Source organism: Panthera uncia, chromosome B1 (assembly GCF_023721935.1).
Source record: "Panthera uncia isolate 11264 chromosome B1, Puncia_PCG_1.0, whole genome shotgun sequence".
In the NCBI taxonomy this organism is placed as follows: Eukaryota; Metazoa; Chordata; class Mammalia; order Carnivora; family Felidae; genus Panthera; species Panthera uncia.
Window position 1 is genome coordinate 40359042 of NC_064811.1, and position 25321 is coordinate 40384362.

General features: G+C 40.3%; 1 protein-coding gene across 1 annotated transcript in view; it reads left to right on the forward strand.

The window, feature by feature from the left end:
* CWH43 (cell wall biogenesis 43 C-terminal homolog) overlaps nucleotides 1-25321 on the forward strand; it is a 56293-nt gene that overhangs the window by 17086 nt on the left and 13886 nt on the right. Inside the window, exons 7-13 of the mRNA XM_049632078.1 lie at nucleotides 2202-2459; nucleotides 5018-5140; nucleotides 9156-9235; nucleotides 16031-16136; nucleotides 17214-17349; nucleotides 18991-19140; nucleotides 24431-24575. Coding sequence (XP_049488035.1) covers nucleotides 2202-2459; nucleotides 5018-5140; nucleotides 9156-9235; nucleotides 16031-16136; nucleotides 17214-17349; nucleotides 18991-19140; nucleotides 24431-24575 — 998 coding nt within the window. The remainder of the gene's footprint in view (nucleotides 1-2201; nucleotides 2460-5017; nucleotides 5141-9155; nucleotides 9236-16030; nucleotides 16137-17213; nucleotides 17350-18990; nucleotides 19141-24430; nucleotides 24576-25321) is intronic.

Below are 25321 nucleotides of genomic sequence, written 5' to 3' on the forward strand. Positions count from 1 at the left end.
TACTTGGGGAGGGGGGAGGGAGGAGTAGGGGATGGGCAGAGAGAGAGAAGGAGAGAGAGAAACCCAAGCAGGTTCCATGCTGTTAGCACAAAGCCTGATGCAGGGCTCGAATTCGCGAACTGTGAGATCGTGACCTAAGTTGAAACCAGGAGTCAGATGCTGAACTAACTGAGCATCCAGGTGCCCCAGCAAAGTTTCTTAACCTTTCACAAAAGCAGTTGCCCATAATTAATGATTCTTTAAAATGCTTTTACCTCCTGACACAGTACTTATACTTCAAAAAAAAAAATTTTTTTTAGTGTTTATTTATTTTTGAGAGAGAGAGACAGAGGATGAGTGGGTGGGGGAGGGGCAGAGAGAGAGAGAGAGCGCAAGAGAGACAGAATTCGAAGCAGGGTCCAGGCTCTGAGCTGTCAGCACAGAGCCTGATGCAGGGCTCGAACTTGTGAACCGTGAGATCATGACCTGAGGTGAAGTCGGACACTTAACCGACTGAGCCACGCAGGCACCCCAGTACTTGTACTTTTAAGACTCTTTTTAAAGGACTATTTTAAGGAAATGAGTGGAGATGTAGTAAGAGATCATTAACAAAAGAAAGATATTCCTCACAGCATTGGAAGCTTCATAAATGGCCAACAATAAGAAAATGGTTGCTTGTATTGTGGTGTGTTTATCTAGTGGATGGTATATATACATAAAAATGATTTAGAAAAAAACACTGATAATGTGAGAAGATGTTCTCGGTATAATGTTACATAAAAAGAAGAATATAATCTTCAATAAGTGGTATTGTTCCGTTAGTATAAAAATATTTTCATATGTACATAAAACAAGACTTAAGGGAAAATACATACGAGTATTGGCTGTGATCAGCTCAGTCTTAGACAATTCTTTTTTTTTTTTTTTTTTTTTTTAGGCAATTCTTAATTGCTTCTTTACAGTTCTGTATTTTTAAAATTTCTACAGTAACTAGTCATTACATTTATTTATTTCAAAATGAAAAAACTTTTTGTTATGAAAATAACCATTATGAGATCTAAGTATTATAAGGTCTCACTGTGAGGTTAAACTCTGTGGGTTGTAGAGGGCTCTGGAATCTGGTTCTCACGTTGATCTTAGCGATGATCTTGAAGCAGGGGTGGGGAGGATAGGCGGTTACGTGGCATTGCCCTGTCGTGGTACAAGTAGAACTTCCTGATGGATGGGCACCACGGGGCACCAAGAGGCTGCCTGGAACCACTTCCTGTTCCTTACTCCTTTTCTGCAGTTCTCACCCCAGTAGCGAGGAGCCTGCGGGAGACATCCTTGAAGGGTGGGTCACACTTCTAACAAAATTGACTGAATTGTCTATAAAAAGTCATATTCTGTAGAAAGGTGTTACACAGATGGCTTGAAAGTGGGGTGCCATGAGACCCTGATGTGCTGTTTCAGAACTGATTTCCCAGGAATTGGGACGAACGTTATACTCTCAGGTTTAGCTCAGCAAACTAGCAAACATTTACTAAGTGCCTGCTGTAGACTGGGCAGATGGCATAGACTTCAACACCTACCAGGCTATTGGGTAACGAATGAACTGACTGCAGCATTGCTAAAGCAGCAAGCCCACTGATCCTCCCTCAGTCACATCTTTTGGGGATGTGAGCTTGGGAAAGCCACCTTACATATTGTAGGACAAGGGGCAGCGTTTAAGTGGATGGAAAGTCCTCAAGAAAATTCCTTAACAAAAATGTTCTAGAAGCCATGCTGACTTTATGTGTTTTCCAATGTCCTGGATCCGGCTGGTTAAATTAAATGGACACAGTTTTGGTATTACAGAAAATTTCACTTCTTTAGAATTTTGTTTTGTTTTGTTTCGCTATTAGGGTCTTAACACAAATAAGCTAAAAATGCCATTTCATTCCCCCTGTCTTTCCGGAAGAAATAGCACCGAGATTTACTAGATTCACACTCTGCTTCCACCTGTGCAAGTAACTAGCCGCATGACCTTGAGCAAATCACGTTAACCTCGCTGGACCTCAGTTTCTCATCAGTCTGGAAATTGGACCAGGATGCCCTCGAGGTCCCTTCTGGCTCTGAATAGCTAGCTATAAATTGGTCATCCTATGAGCCCATTATTCCTTTTTTTTTTTTTTTTTTTAAGAAAATGGGAGAGACTCTTCTGCTTTTCCTGTCTGATTGTTTTCTTTCTCTGTCACAAACAGGAGCAGCTTCATCTGCGGGCCTTCTTTACCTCCCCACGTGGGCAGCTGCCGTTTCTGGCTGTGTGCTTGCTGTCTTCACAGCATCCATGTGGCCTCAAGTGCTTGGACATCTTATTAGCTCAGGGTCGGGCCCTGGGAAAGCCATGACCATTGCCATGCTATTTTATCTCCTGGAGATACTTTTCTGTGCATGGTGCACGGCTTTTAAGTTTGTTCCAGGAGGTGTCTACGCTAGAGAAAGATCTGATTTGCTTTTGGGTGAGTATATTTGAAAGGTCTGGATTAAAGTAGCTGCTTGAAAATACCCATCAGGCTGACTAGGATTTAGCACTTTACATGACATAGGATATTGTGTCTTTTTTTTAATTATTATTAAAATAGACTCTCTTGATAAAAATAAAACAACTGGAGGAATGGCTAAATTACTACTTAAAAGATTTCTTAATTCATCAGTGAGTTTCAGTAATACTCATTACTGTAAAGGCCTTTTAGGTAAATTAGTTGTAAAAAAACAAACCCAAGTTTAATCCTTAGTAAAGTATAAAGAGGTACTATGTAACAGTTGTATTACATACTAGGCTAGGAAAAGTATGATCATGACGCTCATGTTGCTACTTGAGTGCTGCTCATAAGTATATAAAGAAATTGGGATTTTTCTGGTTCTCCCAAGTCTTAGTGGTGATTTTTATTTACCATATTTTTAACCAATAAAATATATTTTATATATATGAATCTTAGTCTAAATGATAAATTGCCAAATCATAGGATAAATATTTTCCATGCACCCAATTAAAATTTCGTAGACTTAGCTCAGTTGAGTATTTCAAAAATTGCCTTCTGGCAGTGATGAAATTACTGATGTATGCAGGCATCCACAAATCAAATGTTGCCTGTCATTTTAGTTTAAGTAAAACATGTCAAATGCTTCCAGGATAAAAATTGTGAAAACTTCAGGAGACAAAACATGTCAGTTAGGGATTCGGTTCTTTTGTGTTCACAAATGCAGTTTTCGCTTTGTTCGTTCGTTCATTCAAAAAAAATCTTGGGTGCCTGTATGTTCCAGACACAGTGCCATTTGCTGGAGACTTAAGAGACATAGGGTCCTTGCCCATCTGGCACTTGTAGCAGGGGAAACACCATACATAAAATTAGACAAATCCTTACAGAATTATGGTTGGGGGTGAGGGCTGCACAGAGCTCTAGGCTTCTACCTGTCCATCCCCCTGTGCCCTTGGTATTTTTCCGGTAACTGTACGTTTTCGCATAAACTTTTCTACTCCCTGAGCTAGACATCTAGCAAGACAGGCTGATTTGGAAGATATATTTTTTTAAATTATATGAAATATTTTAAAACAGCTGAGAATTTGCTATTTCGGGTAAACACCCATGCACTCATCCAGCTGGAGGCATAAATTGCTGCATTTCCTTTGCAAGAACCTTGGCTTTGCAAACTTTGTATTTCTTCTGGTTTCTTTCAGGTGTGTGTACTCTGTCCTGCTCTATCTCCTTGTCCAATGCCCTGCTTTTTCCTTACTCCAGCTTGCTTAGGGGTCTGCCATGTGGAGAAAACGAACAACAGTAAGAGCCATTCTAAGCATATGTTTATTTCTTCAGAATGTTACGAAGTTGTACTTTTTGAGTGCTTGCTACCCCGAAACTGCAGAAAGTGCTTTTTTTTACAGCTGCATACAACTAAACATTTTTTTAAGTAAGACTGCCATACTGATAAGGCCACAAAAACTAAGGAGAGTTGGTAATGCTCAGTGTAGCTTTTAATACAATTGAAAAGAATCTGTATTGAATCAGAAAATAGCAATAAACTTATTGTCAAGGTTACTCCAGCTATTTCCTGAAAATTGCATATAATGTTTTTTTGCTAGCCTTCTGCCTAAGCTTAACTTCTGCTTGACATTTTCTTTTTTTTTTTTTTTAATTTTTTTTTTTAACGTTTATTTATTTTTGAGACAGAGAGAGACACAGCATGAACGGGGGAGGGGCAGAGAGAGAGGGAGACACAGAATCCGAAGCAGGCTCCAGGCTCTGAGCCATCAGCCCAGAGCCCGACATGGGGCTCGAACTCACGGACCGCGAGATCGTGACCTGAGCTGAAGTCGGACGCTTTAACCGACTGAGCCACCCAGGCGCCCCTGCTTGACATTTTCTAACTTACATACCGTTCAATCATTCTGTTTCCATTCTCATTGTATACAACTTCAGAAGTATGTAAACTTTACATGTAAGTTACATCGTAATGCATCCGAATGGAGCTCGTCTTGATTGGCCTTATTGGCATGTGTGGTTGGTTCTAGTGTGCATCCACTGTGAGAACCCACATCCCAAGCCAGAATTATTGTCTCAGACACGGCTGTAGTAAGAGTCCACCTATCTTCCTTTCGAGTTCCTCAACCTGGTGCATTTGAGGTCTTTTCAACGGAGAAAACTCAGTCCCTAGGGCAGTTCAAAAGGCGCCTTTCTCTTGGGCTCCACCCTCCTCTGCAAAATCGACAGCGATACCCATTACCAACCTAACAACGAAGAAACACTCAGGAAATTAAAAGACATTCCTCATCAAGAAAACGCTGGAGTCTTCTCATTTGAAGCAGGGTTCCTAGAACCTCCCGTCCCCCCAATTTCTTATGATCAATTCCTATTATCAAAAACACTGCTGGAGTAATTGCTTAGGTACTGAGATAAATTAACACAATCACTGAATTTTCCGGGTATGTCCACTGAAATGAAATCTAGGAACCTGAAATTTACCATTGGGAGGATTTTTGGATTAGAATGTAATACATTCTTGCTTTCTCTTTTAACAGGGACAGTGATGCTAATTATTGGACTAAATATGCTATTTAGTCCTAAGAAAAGCCTTGACTTTCTTCAAACAAAAAACAGTCCTAAAGTGCTTTTCAGAAAGAGTGAAAAATATATGAAACTTTGTAAGTTTTGCTTTCTTTTTTTAAATCACTTAATTGTAATAACATTTCAAACATGTATGAAATTAAAGAGTATAGTGCACCCCCATATGCCCCCTTCACCCAGTTTCAATAATCATTAATATTTTGCCAGTATCCTTAACAGCTGTCTTCCTTACTTGTTGTGGTGAAATACTTTGAAGCAAATCTCTGGTAGCCTCTCATGTCAAGCACAAATACTCTGTTGTTAGTTTTGCTTCACTTCTCATGTAGATAAGATTATTTAACAGGTAGAATTTCCAAGATGCTTTGTTCTCATTAGAACTATTTTCTATTTCAAACTATTTATTTCATTTCTTGTTCTTTTTTGGGAGCTTAAATATGTTAACATTGGGAATATTGATGAACTGGAAGCTCAAACATGAAGTTAGTTTACTCTTCAATCTGACTGATTTCAAATGAACTACATTAAATAGAAATGTTTATTGAAAGGATTGCATTTGCAGGCAGTGTATTAGGATACAATGCACTACCGAACTACGTAGCATTATGTCAGATGTAAAGACGTGTAAAAACGGGTCTCCACCGTCAGTGACTTGATACTTGTATAAAGAAGACAAAATATTACAGTGTGAAGAGATAGAAAACAAGCTAAATAAAGTTTCAATGTATTTCTGAAAGAAATGCCACAAAGCAACACCACCATTATGTAAACACCTTCATACTGTTCCATCATAATTTGAAAAGATTGTACTAAAATTTAGGGGATATTTTCAAAATTTAGAGTTTTGTTTTATTGCTCTTATGTTTTAGGTAGGTCTCTTAAACTAAGATCTGGCAGGTTTTATTTGCTTATTTTTAATACTTTTTTTTAATGTTTATTTTTGTGTGTGTGAGAGAGAGAGAGAGAGCACAAACGGGGTAGGGCAGAAAGAGAGAGGGAGGGCCAGAATCTGAATCAGGCTCCAGGTTCTGAATTGTCTGCACAGAGCTAGGTGCAGGGCTCAAACTCAGGAACCGTGAGATCATGACCTGAGCTGAAGTCAGACGCTTATTTAACCAACTGAGCCATCCAGGCACCCCTTGTTTGTTTATTTTTAATCCTGACAATCTTTGTCTCTATTGTTGCTGTCGTTGTTAGTAGTAGTAGTAAGAGTATTAAGAACCAGAATTCTTTAGTTCATTCATCAAATTGAGGCATTTGGAACAGTTTATTTACAAAGTTATTTAGACAGTTTTGTGTAATTTTTAAAAGTGGACTTTATTTTTTAGAGCCGTTTTTGGTTTAAGCAGAAAGTATAGAGGTTCCCCATATACCCTCTGGCCCCACATACACACAGCCTCCCCCACTACCAGTAACCACCAGAGTTTATTATTACATTTATTATAACTGAGGAATGTATACTGACACATCACTGTCACCCAAAGTCCCTAGTTTACTTTAGGGCTCACTCTTGGTATTGTATGTTCTGTAGGTTTTGATGAATGTATAATGAAATGTATTCACCATCATAGCATCGTACAGAGTAATTTACCGCCTTAAAATCCTGTGCTCTGCCTGTTCATCGTTCCCTGCCTCTACCAATGGCAACCACTATCTTTGTCTTTTAAAAAAAGAAAAGAATAGACTCTATTTTTTAGAACAGTTTTAGATTTACAGATATATTGGGCAGGAAGTATAGAGTTCCTTCTCATACACCCCCTCACACCTCCACCTCCACAGTTTCCACCATTATTAACATCTTGTATTAGTGTGGTGTATTTGTTACGACTGACGAGCCGATACTGAGTCCATAGTTTACATTAGAGTTCACTCTCTGTTGTATGTTCTGTGGGTTCTAACAAAGGTATAATGACATCTAGCCACCATCACAGTATCCTACAGAATAGGTTCGCTTCCTTAAACCTCCCCTGTGCTGCACCTGTTTATCCTTCCCTCCTTCCTCCAAACCCTGGCAACTACCCATCTTTTTACAGCCTCCATTGCGCCTGTTCTAGACTGTCAGTCTTGTCTTGTAACTTGAAAATGTAGTTTATTTTTGTTGTGATTGCTCATGCATTATGATTTATTTCTGTCATCTTACTTTGCTTTTTCTACTTTAAGTAGATTTCCCCCTATTTTTCTTCTTGCTTTCTTTTGCATTGATTGGGCTTTCCTTTTCTCTTTTTCTTATCCTCCGCCTTCCTACTCCTCTTTCTAGTTTGGAAATTATATCTTCACTTTCTGTTCTTTTAGTACTTGGTTGTTATTTTTTTCCTCTGCACATTAAAGATACTACTCTGTTACCTGGCTTTAGGTTTTGCTATTGGGAAGTCAGCTGTCGGTGTAATCTTTGCTCCTTTGGAAATAATCTGTCTTTTTTGCCTGGCAGCGCTTAACGATTCCTCTTTGTTTTGGTGTTCCAGAGTTTCCCTGTGATATGTTGGATGTGGATTCCTGCTTCTGCACTCCCCCTCCCCGTCTTCCCTCCACCTTGCTTGTTAGTGTTTGGGCTTTCTGAATCTGAAGAGTCATGTCTTATATCACCTGTGGAAAATTCTCAGTTTTATTTCTGCAAATATTGCTGTTTTTCCATTCTTTCTCTTTTTCCTTTTTGAATCCAGTTGGACTGTGTTGGATCTTCTTATTATCTCTCCATGTCCCTTAACTTCTTCCGTATTATCTACCTTTGTTTTTAAGCTGTCCCTTGCACTCATTCTCTATTCAGCTTTGTCTGCTGCTACTTATCTTGTCCACTGAGTTTGTAGTTTTATTTCTAGAAGTCTATTTTATTTCTTCACACATGTTCCTGATCATCCTATTGAATAACCTCTTTTATTTTTCTAAACCTGCTAAGCATGCTTATTTTATATTCTGATTCTAGAAGTTTCAACATCTGAAGTATTCGTGGGTTTGATTCTACAGGATTATTTTTTTCCCTGCTGGTGTCTGCCCATGGAGACTTGTTGTCTTGTGTATTATTTCTTGTACATACTTATGATTTATTTTTACCTGAAGCTCATGGTCCTTGGAACATTTCAGGGAAGATTCCTTGAAGCCTGAGTTTCAAGTATGGGTTGTACATGCATGTTGCATATGAAAATTAACCCAGGAATTAGACATTTCTCCTTTGCACAAAATCCTTGCCTAATAGATTTAATAATTTCATAAAATTATTTTTTATTCAAGTATGATTAACGTACAGTGCTATATTAGTTCTAGGTGTACAATATAATGATTTAACAATTCTTTATATTACACAGTGCTCATCACAAGAGTATGCTTAATCCCTTTCACCTATTTCATCCATCCCCCACCCACCTCTCCTCTGGTAACTATCAGTGTGTTCTCTAGAGTTGAGAGTCTGTTTTTTGGTTTGTCTCTTTTTTCTTGATTTGTTCTTGTTAAATTCCACATGTGAGTGAAATCATATGGTATTTGTCTTTTTCTGACTGACTCATTTCACTTAGCATCAAACCCTCTACATCCATCCATGTTGTTGCAAATGGCAAGATTTCATTTTTTTTTTTTATGGCTGAGTAATATTCCATGGTGTATATATACCACATCTTCTTTATCCATTCATCTATTCAAGTTGGTACAGCTACTGTGGAAAATGGTATGGAGGTTCTTCAAAAAATTAAAAATAGAATGACCATATATATGGTCCAGTAATTCCTTTTTTGGATATTTACCCAAATAGAATGAAAACATGAATTTGGAAAGATCTATGCCCCCCTCTGTTTATTGCAGCATTATTTATTTATTTTTAAATTATTTTTTAAATGTTTATTTATTTTTGAGAGAGACAGAGTGTGAGCGGGGGAGGGGCAGAGAGAGAGGGAGACACAGAATCCGAAGCAGGCTCCAGGTTCCGAGCTGTCAGCACAGAGCCTGACACGGGGCTCGAACTCAAACCGTGAGATTGTGACCTGAGTGGAAGTCGGACGCTTAGCCGACTGAGCCACTCAGGCGCCCCTATTGCAGCATTATTTAAAAAATTGTTTATAAAAAGACAAACTTAGTTTCTTTTAAAAAGTATTTCTTCTTTTTGTTTAGTTTTGTGGCTGCTTGTTGGTGTGGGGCTACTGGGATTAGGACTACGGCATAAAACCTATGAGAGGAAATTGGGCAAAGGGGTAAGTAATGAAAAATTTGGATATAGAATGTTATGTGTTATGTACGTATATGCATACATTTGTACACTTTATCATTGTGTTTGAACTGTAGATCTGGATCTCATGACTTTAGGGCCCTGAACCCCATTTCTTTAACCCTTAGGTCATAGGCTAATTATATAATGGAATTATTTCATGAAGTTGGGTTCTTGGGACAGGATAGACCCATTTATTAAAGGCAAGCTGCTCAAAATTTTGTTGTATGACGTTATCTTTGCCATTCTATCATTTAATATATCTAAACTATGAAGTAAAGAACTACTTTATAATGGGCTTTTTTTTTTATGGGCAGATATTGCTGAAGGCAACAATATGAGAGCCTTTGATTTAAAAACAATCTTCTAGATAATTCTTGATTTTGAAGATTATGGGTAGTTTGTGTATTGATGAGTCATGGAAGTTTTCCTGTTCTTCCTTTCCCTGTTTGCGGTCGACAGGTTTAAATGTTTTATTGTCCCCTTCTCTTCTAGACAGGTGGGTAGAAGAAAAAGTAAGTTATTGCTGTGTTGTGCTTGCTTTCTGCGCTGATGAAGTGTGATGTGTTTCATAATGCAGTTAGAATTACAGTTTTGGCTAAGACAGAATTTGAGGGTCAGCTCTGAATTTTAGTAATCTGCATCAACCAGGCAAATTTTTCATGAAAATAAAAAGCTATACTGAGCATGGAGAGCATGCTTCTCCTATTTACCTTTGCAGGTCCAGCACCTGACAAAGTGCTTGCCACACACTCAGAACTCAGTAATGGTTTCTTAGTAAGTGAATAATTCATTACGTGGTCTCTTTCTTCTGTCCTTTGTTACTTGTTATCATTGCAGCATGTCGGTCAAATGAAGATACCTAATCTTCCTCTTTTCAAAAGGAGTCATTTCAGTTAGATTTAATACCTGTTCTCTTCCTTCCTTCCTTCCTTCCTTCCTCCCTCTGATAAATGCATACTGAATGTCTCCTGTGTGCCTGGTTCCCGGGGTACAGACATAAACAATTTGGACAAGACCCCTGCCCTCATGGAGTTTACATTCTAGTAGGGAAGAAAGACAGTATTCAGAGGAGGAAATAGACTGTCACTTTAGATCAGGCTGCTTGGAAGCAAAGAGGATTAGGGAGTAGAGAGTAACGGGACTGGGTGGTTAGAGAAGGCTGCTCTGAGGAGGTGATATTTGAGTGGAGACTTGAAAGCTGAGATGAAGCCAGTTAATCACAGAGCTAGGGGTAAAGGATTCAGGCAGAGGGCACATGTGTAAAGGGCTGAGGGGAAACGGGTGGGGCATGTTTGAGGCCACCAAGGTGGCTGGTGCAGCTGAAGCTTGGTGAGTAAGGGGAAGAGTCATAGAAGATGAGGATGGGGAGGCCGGGAAGGGTCACATCATACAGGGCCTTACAGAGCACAGTGAGGTGTCCTGATTTTAGTTTTCTTTCAGTGGAAGCCATAGGGTATTTCAAGCAGGAACATGAGAAATGTGAGATCTATATCAGGTTGGCTGCTCTGTGAAGAATGGATTGTAGAGCAGAGACAGGGAGATAAGTGACAAGGCATTTTCAGTCATCCAAGAGAGAGACTATGGAGGTTTGGATGGGTGTGGTGGCAGTGCCATTGGAGACAACTGGGCAGACTTAGAGGATAGACTTGACCCTTGAACAGTGTGGATTTGAACTGCGCTGATCCACTTACATGCAGATCTTTTTTCAATCAGTATAATCAGTATACTGGAGGGGCGCCTGGGTGGCTTAGTCGGTTCAGTGTCCGACTTCGGCTCAGGCCATGATCTCACGGCTCGTGGGTTTGAGCCCCGCAGCGGGCTCTGTGCTGACAGCTCGGAGCCTGGAGCCTGCTTTGGGTTCTGTGTCTCCCTCTCTCTCTGCCCCTCCCCCACTCACATTCTGTCTCTGTCTCTCTCAAAAACAAATAAACATAAAAAAAAAAAAAAAGAAAGTATACTGGAGGTTTGTGACAGTTTGTAAATACTTGCAGGCCACCCACACAATGTAGAAATAGTGAAAAAATTAAGAAAAAGGTGTGTTGTGAATGCGGAATATATATGTAGAGACTAGTCTGTTTTGTCATTTACTACCAGAAAGTGTCGGTAGGTTTATTATCAGAAGTTACAATGTACCAAAACTTACACACACACAGACACACACACACACACACACACAGACTGTACCTGGCTCATTTGCAGTGGAGAGAAATGTAAACATAAAGATGCAATATTAAATCATAACTGCATCAAATTACCCGTAGTCCATACTGTACTACCTCACCTCCTGCGGCTATCGCGGTTGAGCTCAAGCGTCGTATCAGTTTAAAACTCGGTGTGATGCTGATCTCCAGGTGAGCAGTTTGTCCCTAGTGAATTTCATATTACAGTAAAAAGTGATCTCTCGTGGTTCCCAGGTGGTTTTGATTGTAAACAATACTGTAGACCTTGAGCATCAACATGGGACTCATATGAAGTGCCTCTAGTGATGCCTGAAGTGCTCCCAAGAAGCAGAGAAAAGTCATGACCAGAGAGCGTTGAATTGCTTGATATCCTGTAGATTGGGGTCTGCAGCTACATTCACCAGCCGTCTTGACATAAAAGATCCAGTGTAAAAAGAAAAAGGAAAAAAGAAAAGGAGATTCATGAAGCTGTCGCTGTGGCCACACCAGCAGGCATGAAAACCTCACACTTTTTTTTGCGAAATACCTTTCTATGTCATACTGAAAATGCAGCTTTTAGGTAGGTGCGGGATTGCTGTAAGAGAGGCATGCCTATAGACTCCATTATGACTTGAGAAAAAGCGAGATCATTATGGAACAACTTAGCGCGAAAGGCAGGGGAAGGATCTAAAGCTGGGGAATTTAACTTTAGAAAGGTTTTGGCTTAAAAACTGTCAAGATAACAGGAGAAGCAGCTTCCGCCCACCAAGGGGCAGCAGAGAGTTCCCAGACCCCATTAAGGAAATCATTGAGGAGAAAGGATACTAGCCTGAACAGGTTTTTCTTGCAGAGGAAAGGGCCCTATTGTGGAAAAAAATGCCACAAAAGACACCTGTTTGTATGGAAAAGAAGCGAGCACTAGGATCTAAGGTAGGAGGGATGTGCTAACTCCACTGTTCTGTGCAAATGCAGTGGATTTGTTATCAGGGCTGTCTTTATCTATAAAGCTGCTAACCCTGAGCCTTGAAGGGAAAAGATAAACACCAGCTACCAGTCTTTTGATTGTATAACATGGAGGCCCGGACAGTGAGAACCCTTTTTCTGGATTAGTTCCATTAATGCTTTGTCCCTGAAGTCAGGAAGTACCTTGCCAGCAAGGACTGCCTTTTGTAGTTCTTTTGATATGAGACAATGCCCCTGACCACCCAGGATCCCATGAGTTCAACACCAAAGGCATCAAAGTGCTCTACTTGCCCTCAGGCACAAGTTTGCTGATTCCGCCTCTAGATCAGGGAGTTCTATGGCCCTTTAAGGCTCATTACACACAATATTCTATGAAAGAATTGTCAGTGCTGTGGAGGAGAGCCCTGACAGATACAGCATCATGAAAGTCTGGAAGAATTACATCACTGAAGATGCCGTTGTTTAGAAGAAGTCATGAAAGCCATCAAGCTCGAGACAATAAATCCCTGCTGGAGAAATCCGTGCCCAGATGTTGTGCCTGACTTCACAGGATTTATGACAGAGCCAATCAAGGGAATCACGAAAGGGACTGTAGATAATGGCAAAAAAAAGTGGAGGCTGAAGCGTTTCAAGATACGGATCTTAGAGAACTTCAAGAGGTAACAGACACCACACCAGAGGAATGAACAGATGACCCACTGGAGATGAGTGCTTCCAAACCAGAGCCAGATGATGAGGAAGATGTAGAGGACGCAGTGCCAGAAGACAAACTGACATTAGACAGTCTAGCAGAAGGGGTCCAATGATTCAAGACTGCTTTTGACTTCTTTTACGACACGGACCCTTCTACGATAAGGGCACCGAACCTAAAGCAAATGGTGGAAGAAGGACTGGTACCATGTAGAAACATTTTTGGAGAAATGAAAACGCGAAAGAAGTCAGACAGAAATTACAGTGCATTTCCAGAAAGGTATACCAAGTGTGCCTGCTCCTCCTGCCTCCCCTTCCTCTTCCTCCACCTCTTCTCCTCTGGCACCCCTGACACAACAAGACCACCCGCCCGCCCCTTCCTCTTCCTCCTCAGTCTACTCAACGTGAACACAATGAGGATGAAGACCTTGATGATGATCCACTTGCACTTTATGAATTGTAAGTAATCATCACGCTGTACACTTAATAAATCTGTCTGTTGTGTGTGTGTCTTTGTGAAAATCTACTACCTGTACAGCAAGAACTGTTTAGACATTTGGTGTCCCTGTCATCAAAGTATTCACCATGCAGAACACTCTGTGCAAGACTCCTATGGAGGTGGACAGCCTATCCTTACGTAGGCATAAGGTGAGTGTATGTAATGCAAAATTAATCACGTCTTAGTTTTCCCACTGTTTTATAACTCTGCTTTCAAAGAATTATATTAGCATACAGCATGCCTCTCTCTTATCATTGGAGAAATTGTGTATCAGCCTATCATTACAAGACAAGTGGTTAAAAAAAATGGAACAGTGTTTCCAAAATTGCATTATAACAATGACTATAATACTGTATGCCATAAAAATTTTATAATGATTCATTCATTAATTGTATAGGCTAGGCTAGCATGAAGCTGTCATATCGATTATACTAGGTTACCATAAAGCAAACATATTGCTGCTTCTTCATTATCAATGCATGAATTGTTATAGCTGGAAGTAAATATGAATTTCTTTTTCACATCATCTTTTTTTTTATTTAAAATTTTTTTTTTAATGTTTATGTCTGAGACAGAGAGAGAGCATGAATGGGAAGGGACAGAGAGAGAGGGAGACCCAGAATCGGAAGCAGGCTCCAGGCTCTGAGCTGTCAGCACAGAGCCTGACGCGGGGCTCGAACTCACAGACTGTGAGATCGTGACCTGAGCCAAAGTCGGTTGCTCAACCAACTGAGCCACCCAGGCTCCCCTCACCTCATCTTTTCATTTTTGATGTCTGCTGTTAGTAATATGTATAATACCTATAGTGTTTTGTATCATATAAGACCATGTTGATATAGACACTGACACAAGATTCATCTTGTAAACAGATGATACAAACTTACAGTATCGATAACTATGGTACACTACTGTAAATATGTCTTGTCTTCCCTATGATTTTCTAAATAACATTTTCTTTTCTGTAGGTTATATTTATTATAAGAATACATTACATAATACATGTATATAATGTATAAAATGTGTGTCAGTCGACTGTTATGTTATTGGTAAGGCTTCCAGTCAGCCGTAGGCTATTAGTAGTTAAGGTTTTGGGGAGTCAAAAGTTATACATGGATTTTCAATTGTGCAGGGAGACAGAGCCCCTAACTCTCGTGTTGTTCCAGAGTCAAAGGTATTCTGAAAGAGTTGACAGGATTTACTGATGGATTAGATGTTGCTTGATAAAGAGAAGGAAGAAATCAAGAATGACTTTGATGTCTTTGGCTTGAGCAACTGGATGGAGGGTGGTGGCGTTTACTGACATGGGAAGAATGAGAGAATAATAGGTTTTGGAGTGGTGAAATCCAGAGTTAATTATAGTTACATAGTTACATGAAAAGGGATAGTTTAATGAATATAATCATGCCTCTTGAAATCCCTGATGATGGCTCCTTTCTCTTTATATGACATTCACTAAACTGAATAATTTTCCTTGTATGAAGATGAAAAGCCCAGCTTACTGCTGGTAGCATACCGAGTCACCAGTGTTTACATGGTGGCATTCCGTTGCAAGAGGTTGCTACTTAAATCATCCTCCCAACTTCAACCTGTATGGTTCACTCGAAGTTGCTTTTCCAGTTGCGGTGATACATTTGTTCTAATGCAGCCATACTATTTCTCAGGATCCCTGTTATAGATCAGTGAGGTATTTGCTTAAGATGGATGGTGAGGGTTGGGCAGTGATTCTCTGACTGAGCCCATGAGCCCAAAAGATGAACTCTCAAAGGTGGCTGTGCTCCTGAATATTGGCTTTGTCAGTGCCATAGAGGAGTAACAATATGTATAACTCAGAATTGGCAGGCTGCTTTACAAATACGTGGAAGGACTCTGTATATCCCTCTGTGATCTCATTCTTCTCCTGTGCAAGGATTACCTCTGTCTGGAATATGGTGTTTATAATTTTTCATACATTTCTTTATATTGTGCTTACCTATGAGATAACCCCAGGCAGTATCGTTTGTTCCGTGTTTTCAACTTCACCTCTATGACATTTGACATATACATTCTGCAACTTATTACTTAAAATCACTTTTATGAGATTCATCCCTGACTCATTTATTAGGGCTGGGTAGTATTCCATTGTAGGTCTGTGACACCATTTATTTATCCATTTTCCTATTTTTCCTATTGAAACAACAGCCAGGTTGCTTCTAATTTTTTGCTATTATAAATGATGCTTATTATAAATGTTCACTTTCCAAATATTCCTCCTCACTTCTAAGCTTAAGCTGGAAGCTCATAGAAGATTTATTATTAGAATATCACCTAGCAAATAGCTCCCTGTTTTAAGAATTAAATGTGGGAAAATTCACCAAGAAAATTCCTTTGCTGAAATACGAATTTTGGTAGAGAGAGGTGGAGAAAGCTGGGTGATTGGAACCGCCATTGTTCCTAGTCATTGTAAATTACCATTAAAATTACTCCTCAGGGACCAGCCACAGAGGTCTCTGCTGCCATCTGGCCTTTTCGGTTTGGCTATGACAATGAAGGATGGTCCAATCTAGAAGGATCGGCTCAGCTGCTCAGTCAAACAGGTAAGCCTTTTACCGGAATTAGTTCCAGGTTTTGAGAAACCACTGCTGTTATTTTTATTTTGAACGAGATCATAAGGAACAGGAGGAGGCTTTGCTGGATCATAAACTAATCTCGTAAAAAGGCTTCATTTTGGTAGGCAGCTGCAGAAGGATTAAGCTACCATAACCACATCTGTCTTTGAGAGCAGTCAATTCAGTTGATCCTCAACAAAGCCTCACACTGAGTATCTGCAGGGAATTCTTGTCAGGCCCCTGCTCCAAGAGATACTCTTCCTGGTGCTTTCTTTTGCTTGGGGACCCACTGTGGGGGACCCGAAAGCAGTCGGATCAAAAGGCAGAATGGGTCAGAGTGAGGGCTCATTTGGGAAGCACATTGCTTTCAAGAGCCTAAGGGCCAGTTTTTAAGTTTCTGTGCCCTGGGGTGCGCCTCTTTGTATGAAGCATCCTTTAAAAGGTGCGGGTATTTGGTTCTTAGATCAACTTTGTGGAACGTGGAGCAAGGTTCGTGAAGGTCTAAACTGTTCTGGTTGCTCCTAATGATAAGTATGTCCCCTGAGACATACTTATGCTGAGAGTCTATATGATTCTACTGCCAGTAAGGAATTTCCGTGGCCTTTCTTCTTGACTATAGGCCCTGGGGGCAGCTGGTCCGAGTCAGAGAAAACCAGTAAACTTACTTCTGTGCCAATACCATGGAAGTGTTTTCCCAGGAATAAAATGCCGTTACATACCACTTTGTATTTCTGAACATAAGTTGCGTATTTGAAACAAACATTATGCTTATTTGAAATCTTGGGAAATCTCGGGAAAGATGTTAAAAATATTTGAAAATGTAAAAGATACATTTTCATCCTTTTCTGTGTTTTCTCCAGGTGTCCCATGTTTTAATTACATTCTAAACATGGGAAAACTCCTCTTATGGCTCAGGTCTGACCCATTTCACTTTAGTGACTCATTAGAAACTACTTTGTTTTTTGATTTATGAGGAAAGGCAAAGGGTTGAAGAAGAAAGTTTTACTAACTGTTTTTGCACAGCTGTGGTTAATCACTACATACTTTTTTTTTTTTTCTGAATAGGTGCAGATTTCATAACAATTTTGGAGAGTGATGCTTCTAAGCCCTATATTGGGAACAATGACTTAACCATGTGGCTAGGGGAGAAGTTGGGTTTCTATACCGACTTTGGTCCAAGCACAAGGGATCACACGTGGGGGTGAGTGTACTTTGGGAACACAGCCCTGAAGACCAGGAAGCTTGGGCTTAGAGCGGAAGGTTGATGTTCTCATTCCTTTGTCCTCTGAATATGCCTTAGGGGTGCTTCCTGGGAGGGATGAGAAGGTGCCGAAGATAGGATAGCGTATTTTTCATGGTGGCCCGGCTGCTGGATATTTTCAGTTCTTCAGCATTATAAACCATTCGGTGTAGGAGCTGAGGTTTACAGCGCTAAGCGTGTCTGACCTGGATGCTGTCCTCAAGGGCTTACATTCTGGTGTGAAGAAACAGAAAATCAATATGTACACATGGAAATAAATAGGAATTTGAAATCGTGATAAGTGCTATGTAGAAAAGGAACATGACTGGGTAGGAGGGGCAGGGGATGCTGAGGGATGGTCAGGAAGGTCTCTCTGCAGACTCACCATGAGGAGGACCCAGAACCTAGCCGTGGGCAGTGCTGAGGGAACTGCCAGTGCAAAGACTTGAGGCAGGGTTAGGCTTGGTGGGCCTGAATGTGGGGACTGAGGGGGAACCAGTAAGAGATGAGGTCAAGGGCAGGCCCTGATCTTAGAAAGTCACATAATCCCTGCTGGGGACTGAGGAATTCAATTTTGACGGGAAGCCATTGGCTGCGTTTTAAATGGGAGCCATCTGATCTGATTTACATTTCAAAAAGATCCTTCTGGCTGTTCCTAGAACAGCTTGTTGGGGGCAAGGATGGGAGAGAGCAGGGAGACAGGTGATGAGGTAGGTGCACTAGCACAGGTGAGAGATGGCAGTAGGAGCCGTGGTCATGGGGAGGAGGGGGGTGGGCAAATTTAAGACCTACTTTGGAACAGAGCTGACAGGACTTACTGATGGTTTAGATGTCAGGGGCCAGGAAGTCATAAAAGACAACATCTATGTTTGTTACCCAAATACCTGATAGGACATGTTGTTGTTTAATGGGATGGGGACAACTAGGCAGAGCAGACAGATTGTGCTAAATTTGAGATGCCTCTGGACAGTCAAGTGACATCTAGTAGGATGTTCTGTGCAGCGTGGAGGGCCAAGTGGGACAGGATAAGCTGGACATGTGCACAGATTCAGGTGACATCACTGTAGAGGTCATCCTGTTGGAGGGGCTCCATGAGGGGCCAAAGAGAGTGCATGCAGCCAGGGACCAGGGAAGAGACCTGGCTGAGGTCTGAGCTCTGCTCATCCTTTTTATATATAGTTCTTTGACGTAGAGTGAGGTAGAACATGTTTTCATATCTTTTTTGGACAGTTTATAATTCCTAATTTTGTAAATTGTTACTTTGTGTCCTTGCTGGCAAGATTGTACATTCCCAAATGTGTTGATTAATATTAGAACTATTTATGCAAATATGTTGCCAGAGTATCAACTTAAGGAAAATAGATTTTGTGTATTGCTAATTCAGCCCTTTTTGTGTCTCCATAGTATTTAATAAAACAGAGTTGATGGCATTGTGCTTAGCGACATAAAGAGACATGCTAAATAGCAGAGACGCAATGTATTGTCTCAGACAGCCATATTAGTGCTTTGAGCACATCCCTTTTTAACACATGTGCTTAGTCCTGTCTCCATGATATGGTGGGACCAATAATGATGCACATGTTTCTTTTCATTCCAATGCAGGATTATGGTTTTGTCCCGATACCCAATTGTGAAGTCAGAGCATCACCTTCTTCCATCACCAGAGGGCGAGATCGCACCAGCTATAACAATGACTGTTAACATCTCGGACAAACTGGTGGATTTTGTCGTGACACACTTTGGGAATCATGAGTGGGTTTCTTTGGTCTTTCTAATAGTACACAAATGCCAAGAAATATTATTAGTACATTACTTTGATTTCAAAGCAGTGACTTTTCTTTTTTTTTTTTCCTCCCAAAGTATTTTTCCTTATGTAGCTGGTTTTAAAAAATGAAGCATAAAACATTTGTGGGTGGTCCTTAGAGATGGTACGGGGCAGCAATGATGGCTGTGTTAGCCAGCAATGGCCGAGCAGGTGCTGTGCTAAGTACATTATTGCATTTAGTCTTTACTCTGTATAATGTTAGTGCCATTATAGCCCCATTTTACAGATAAAGACTGTGGACTGAGAGAGGTTAGATGACTAGTCTGAGAGTGTCACCCAATGAGGCATTAGGTAGACCTAACTCAGAGCCTGCATGTACTTGGGACCATGTGGTAAACCGGACTACAGAAAAATGAAATATTCTTTTCCTACAGGATTATTACAGTTGGAAGTACTGTTAGGATTTGAGGGTACTAAATGATACTCCGTTTTCCTCATGTTTTCAGAGTCCACTGATGGGTAGGTAGAGGAATTTGGCAGGGACATCAAAGTATCTCTTAATTCTGATAAATTTATGTGGATGGCATGGCTTAGTTGTGTCTATGTGCACCTGCTAATTCATCCGCCAACAATACATGAAACTGCCCCAAAGCAGCCGACCCACCAGCAGGTGCAATGTCTGCCTTGTCAAACTCTCCCCTTGGTAGAGAGAATATCCCAGAAATACCCTGTCTGCGAACTGGCAGGCTCCAAGGAGAAGAGAGAGGAAGGACTTGAGACAAGCATGCCCAGTTAATTCTGCCAAACTCAACTAGTTAGGAAAGTTTTCCCCAAGTGTAAAAGGTGGGAGATAGAGGCCAGACATGGTTTTCTAAGCAAGTCCTTCTATAAGGAGACATGAGGAATGGGGAATGAATTTTATCCCCAAAAGATAACATTTACAACCAGTGACTTAGTACTGAATAAATCATGAATGATGCTAACAATGTAATATAAAAGCAAAGATAAAAGTATATAATTCGTACTCTGCCATACTAAACATTCTGTAATAATAATTGAAAACGGTAACATAAAGTGCTATAATACAGGGCATATAGGTCCTATCCACGTTCATGACAAGAGGCCACAGAGCTTTGAAGTGACATACAGTACATTAGAACAACATGGTTGTACTATAAGTTTCACCTAAACAAAACTAATGTGTCTGCTACCTTTATTTTCCTGTTACCTCGCTTTTTTCTCACAGCATCATGTGGCTCTGTGAAGGTATACTTGAATATTTTCTGAACAAAATCAGACTTAGCAATATAAACAAACCATCCAAATGTAATTATGTGAACCATTCACTCACCAGACTCTTGCTTGTCTTAGAAATAAAAAAGGTGTTCAGAGGACAGATGATATAGATGATGGTCCATATCTCTTTAGAAAGCTATTTGAAGAAATGCCTCTGTTTCTCTCAATAATTTTCATGTAGCAAGCACAGGCATTCCAAAGTCATTCCACTGACCTTAAATTGCCCTGGGTTTAGCTTTTAAAAAATAGCACTTTTATGATTAAAGTTGCAAGGTCTTAACCTGAGAAACAGTTGAATAAAGTCCTTCCCATTTTTCCTTTGCTTTTCCCCCTTGCCCTCTTCAACCCCCTCCAACCTCCAACATGTAAAGAATAGACTTGAAAGAGAAGACTAAAGATAGCCCTCAGAATGTGTTTGGAAAAGAGGAGGAAAGGATTACCTTTTCTAACTTTCTATTAACTACATATTTTTAAAAAAATTTTTTAAACTTCGAGAGCAAGCACTAGCAGGGGAGAGGGGCAGAGAGAGAGAGAGAGAGAGAGAGAGAGAATCCCATGCAGGTTCTGCACTGTCAGCACAGAGCCAAACTTGGGGTTTGAACCCACGAACTGTGAGATCATGACCTGAGCCAAAACCAAGAGTTAGATGTTTAACCGCTTAACCAACTGAGCCTTCCAGGCGCCCTCTATTAAGTGCATATTTAAAGCTCTCTAATCAAAACCACACTTTTCACATGTTCTCACTTATTCACTTGATTTAATAATACACACACACACACACACACACACACACATATACAATGACAATGACAGCAGTGACAAAGCTAGCTAACATTTACTGAGGACATGTAGCACCAGGCAGGGAGGCGGTGTGTTTGAGTGGTTAAAAGCATGAAATTCCAGAGCTTGGAATCAGACAATCTGGTTTGAGTACTAACTGAAGGTGTATCCTTCACCAGGTTATTTAATCACCTTGGGCATCAGTTTTCTCATTTGTAAATCAGGGGCAATAATCCATTATAGGGTTCTTGTGAGAATTAAATATTATCTCATGCAAACTACATGAATACAGCAAGTGCTCCATTAATACTGGCCATTGTTATTGAACCAAATCAGATAACCCTAAATGTAAGGTCTGTTGGGCAGCTAAAAAAAGAATTCATCAAACGCAGATCAAGCATCTGCCGTGTCCCAGGCACGGTGCTAGTTGCAGTCTTTCCCCTTAGAGCCACAGTTCTGTGTCACTCCTTAGAAGCCCTGTCCGTGAACCCTGTAGCCTTCCAACAGGTGACATGAAGATGTTCATACATTGAAGGATTTGTGAAGCCATCATTACATATTTTCATTTGCCTTTGTTTTCTACAACACTAGATACAAAATTCTTACTGTGAATAAATATTTAGAGATTTCGTTCGCTACTGATTGTGGCATATAAACACGAAGTCATATTAGGAATGAATTACGGAATGCTTATGCATGTTGTTAGCTGATTCAACAGGATTTTTAAAATTATTGACTACACAAATACCTCTTTACAACCAATAAATAGGAAATAGCATCATTCCTTAGAAGCATTTAGGTATACACCATAACTAAAATCAATGTTATTTTATGTAATTAACTGAGCCACCAGTTCATCACCACTTTGTTTTCTGTAACATCATAAATGTGCAAAGAAGAAAGAGTGCAGAACCGGTAGTCTGTAGTTATACTTTTGGCCCTGCTGTAACATAACCTCAGTGAGTTCCAGTCCTTTTATTTCTGAATTGGATGAAATTATTTTTTCCAGCCCACACTATAGGGTTTTGGGGCTGATCACATATTAACTGATAAGGAAATATAAAATGTGTTCTCTCTCTTGCTCTCTCCCTCTCTCTCCCCCATCTCCTTTCCTCTCCTTTCTTTATACTCATACATATACTATTTATATTTATTATCATCACTGGATAAAATTTATCGACTGAGAAAATATGAAACCAAATTCATAGATTATTTTCCAATATATAGCTAATATATTTGCATGAAAACACTACCTATGGTACAGTGACCTTGGAATTCTCTAATGGTACAGTGACCTTGGAATTCTCTAGACCAGATTTGAATCCCAGTTGTGTGTATCAGAAGGAACAGAATTCACTGCAGACCTAAAAAAGGGACTATTTGCCAAGAGGCTGGAAGGATCAAAAGAAGAGATAAGAGATACATAGTATTCAGGAAGAGGGGCCACAGGCAAAAAGAATGCAGCTAATGGGGAAGAAATACCACAACTTCTCTCTCCTTTTTATCTCCTACTCGTGCCTGTAGTTGACCAAACCTAACTGGAAATCAGCAGGAAAGGGAGCCCAGGACATGAAATCTGCCTGGGTTAGCTTCTCAGGGCACAGAGAAGGACTGAGAACAGATCCAGACAGGGCAGTTGGAAAATAACCATAGGCGTGTTACTTAATCTCATTTAAAAATAGAGCTAATGATGAGCACTGGGTGTTGTATGGACACCAATTTGAAAATAAATTATATTTAATATATTTAAAAAAATTGAGCTAATGCCTGCCTCGCAGTTATTGTGAATATTCAGTATCAAAGATATTTAATAAATGGTCATTCTTTTCACTCTTCTATTTCTTAAGGCATCTTTGAATGGTACTCAGCTGTCTATACATTCTTATCTAAGCTTAGTTCTGCCTTCAGATCCTACCTTCCTACATCAATGATGTTTCTCCAATATTCTCAGTACTTGGTGATGTCTGTCTGCCTTTGTCACTGTTTTTTGTCTGTTTTTTTACTGAACAGTCATTTATTAGCTACTTTTCTCTATAAATGCCTGTGTTGGTTCTGCTGCCTATTTGCTCTTGGATCCATTCCTGGCTCGTGTCCCTCTTGGCTACACATCACAGGGAACCACATTTCCCAGAGTCTGTTGCCTTCTGGCTGCTGGGTAGGTTTAGCTAATGGAAGACATTAGTGCAAGGCTGGAGAGCAGGAGGAGGAGAGAAGAAGAGGTGTTTCTCATTGTCTCTCTCTGCTTTCTCTATTGTTTCTGGCTGCAGCTGAGTCTCTCCTGTGACTCTAACTCCTCCTTACATAGCCCCAGCAACCTCTGGGCTGCCTCCTCCATGGCTGGCTTGCAGACGCTGGGAATATCATCTCCTATTGTTGTACCTCTAGCCCAACAAGTGGTACTGGTTGCTAAACTCTGGTTGCCTCACTGATTCCTGTTTTGCTTCCTATCAGCTAGGTAACCAGTTTCCTATATTAAATTCACCCTGTTTGAAACACCTAGAGTGGTTTCAGGTTTCCTGGCTGGATCATGTCAAATATGATATCCCTATTTTTCCCCAAACAGACCAACTGTAAAACTCTCAAAAGCATGATGTACCTACCTAATTATCTCAGTTACACATTAGCGGTGCTTAGACTAATAGAAGCCTCATGTTTAGCCAGGATTTGACCAGGAGAAACTCGGGAGGCTTTTAGTAAGTGTTCAGTCGATGGAGCTGAGTAGGTTACATAAGCCTGGTGTGCTCTGTGAGTGTTAGAATTCTCTCTCTTACCAGTACCTCTTGCTCTTTTTAAATTCTATTTTATTATTATTATTATTATTATTGTTATTACCTCCTAGTCTTTAGCTGTAATACTGGTGATCAGGTCTCAGATTACTGACATAACGTCTTCTGACGAAAAGTTGAGCAAATGCTAGTTTAGAATAGGTATTTAAATCAACTTGACTCCAACTAGTTTGTGGGGAGAGATGATGTTCTTAATCCAAAGTCTGTCAGCCTACCCAGCTGAAGCACTGGGTCTCTGTCTTGTTCATTGGCATAACATTCAGTCATTTGTCCCAAGTAGGAATCACTCGGGTTGTGTACTGTTTGAAGACCCTCTTTGGGAACTTAGATACCTAGTGCTTTTAAAAAATGGTCTCGCAAGTACAATGACGAAGTACATTTTTTTAAGAAGTACATTTTTTTTTTTGCATTTTAGAGATGACCTTGACAGGAAACTTCAGGCTATTGCTGTTTCAAAACTACTGAAAAGCAGCTCGAATCAAGTGATATTTCTGGGATATATCACTTCAGCACCTGGTTCCAGGGATTATACACAGCTCATTGAACACGGCAATGTGAAGGTAACATAATCTTAATAGGATTTCTGATTTCCTAACTAAAATGTTTCTTCTTCACGTTAAAAAAAAAACCCCAGTGCAACAATTTAATATGTATTCTGATTATATACTGCTGCGTAGAAAACCAAGAAACATAGGGGCTTTAAACGGCAGCAGTCCTCGGTTGCTCACAGATCTGCAGTTTGGACAGGGCTGGGAGGGCATAGCCTATCTGTGCTTCATACAGAGATGTGGCTCAACTGAGGACTGGAGGATCCACTTTGCAGATGACTCACAGGGGGCAAGTTGCTGTTGGCTGTTGACCAGGAGCCCAGTTCAGGCTTTGGGTGCGGGGTCCTGGGTTCTCTCCATGGGCTAACTTGGGCTACCTCCCTGCAGATGGCTGGGTTCTCAGAGTGTGTTTCAAAGAGAACCAGGAAGAAGTTGTATTGCCTTGTATGACCTAGCCTTGAGTTACATAGTGTGACCTCTGCCATCATCAGAAGCCTGCTCACATTCAAGGAGGAGAAACAGAAATCCCATCATCTCCATGGGAGGAGAATCAAAGTCACATTATAAGAATACCATATGGAAAGTGGGTTATCGTAGCCATGTTTAGGAACTATAATCTGACACATTATGCAAGTTAATTATGATGTTGAGTGTAAAAGATAGAATGAAATATATAGAGAGGCTGGCTGATCAGCCATATAGGGCCTCACTAACTGAATTTAGTCCTTACCTGTTTGGGTCCAAAACCTGAATTTGTC